This window comes from Pundamilia nyererei, unplaced genomic scaffold, assembly GCF_000239375.1.
Source record: "Pundamilia nyererei isolate P.nyererei 1_Seehausen unplaced genomic scaffold, PunNye1.0 scaffold00002, whole genome shotgun sequence".
Lineage (NCBI taxonomy): Eukaryota > Metazoa > Chordata > Actinopteri > Cichliformes > Cichlidae > Pundamilia > Pundamilia nyererei.
Window position 1 is genome coordinate 183,292 of NW_005187403.1, and position 1,440 is coordinate 184,731.

The 1,440-nt window shown below is 42.2% G+C and overlaps 1 protein-coding gene across 6 annotated transcripts in view; it reads right to left on the bottom strand.

Annotated features, from left to right (window-relative positions):
• The window catches only part of rasgrf2a (Ras protein-specific guanine nucleotide-releasing factor 2a), a 48,634-nt gene that overhangs the window by 9,964 nt on the left and 37,230 nt on the right, over positions 1–1,440 (bottom strand). For all 6 annotated transcript variants that reach the window (XM_005720008.1, XM_005720009.1, XM_005720007.1 and 3 more), the window contains one exon: positions 594–700. In XM_005720008.1, coding sequence (XP_005720065.1) covers positions 594–700 — 107 coding nt within the window. The remainder of the gene's footprint in view (positions 1–593; positions 701–1,440) is intronic.

The window sequence follows — 1,440 nt, forward strand, 5'->3', positions numbered from 1 at the left end:
ACGTAAACTGAGCACACTCACATATGACACAGACCTTCACAATAAAACAGGAAACTCAGACACATGGAACCAGACAAGACATTGAACTAAACAGACAGATTCACAAACAGATGGGGTGACACCATAGACAGACAGATACAGACGCGGACTCAGAGGCAGACTGAATATAACACATAGAACTTAGACAATCATCATCAAGAAAATGATAACGAACTAAAAGCGCTGGGTCACCGACCCAGGACCATGACAACTATGTTTCCAGCTAATGAAAACACATTTTAAAATACCACATTACTCTTAATTAAAAACAAAAAGGTTTTCATTAGTCACTTACATGCAAGTTTTTGTTATTTAGCTTTTGCTTGTTCTAATGACACCATCAAAGACTACCCACAGCTGCATAAATATTTTTGCATAAATATTAAATATATATGCAAGACAAGAAGACTGCTGTCTGGGGACTCCTGTCTCTACTACCCAGAGTTCTCAACTATACAGCTACAGTGACATTACACAGGAACAACTATTTATACTGAAACAGAAAATCACCAGTCCTTAAATAAGTGAATTTATAACTTAACTGGAAGACTTACCTGGGAATGCTTAGAAACCCAGTGGCGCAGCACATTGAGAACTCTGTTAGTAGCAGCTCTGCGGATGATGAATTCTTTGTCACAGGCTTTCTCAGAATTGTTAAAACCTAGAAGGACAAAACAGAGATCATGGCCATTAAAGATGTTATGTCAGGCAACATTTATTATTTTAGTATCAAGAGAATTTTCATGGTCCTTTCAGGGTTTGGCTTTCATTTTAATGTTAAGTTACTAGCACTACTCAACCTACTCATAAATGTGTATATGTATATGTGTGTGTGTGTGGTGTGTGTATTTTTTTAAATACATATTTATTTTTGCTTAGCTTTTACTGACAATAAAGCAGAGGGAATGACATGCAGTAAATTTCCCAGGGCAGAGTTGAACCTGCACCTGTCCAGTAGGTAGCCTTATAACATATAAGTGGTCCATTCAACTAAATGAGCTATATCCGCACCAAAACAGCAGAATTATTTACAAAAAATGGAGAAGACAATAAATCATAAAGTGTTGCTAAAGTTTACAAGGTGCAAAGGTTAATACTGGTGCCACTTGTAAGAAATTAATAATAAGCCTTAGGGCGTCTCGGGAGTCCCTAGGGACGTTTTCCCTGGAGGGCCTAACCCGGGGGATGTGGCCATGACCTAGTTAGGGGCTCTGGTGGCTCTTAGATGGTGCTTTCCTTGTGGCTGCGTACAGCCGAGATGGGGGAGGGTCTGTGCTGGCGGACGTTGGTTACTGGCCTGGTAGCCTGGCTGCCCCTGGGTGGGTCCGGGATGGGTGGGGAGGCTTGGGGGCCTGGGGGTGCTCCGCCCCTGGTCTGGGGTGCTGGCTGGGCCTTGGGGGC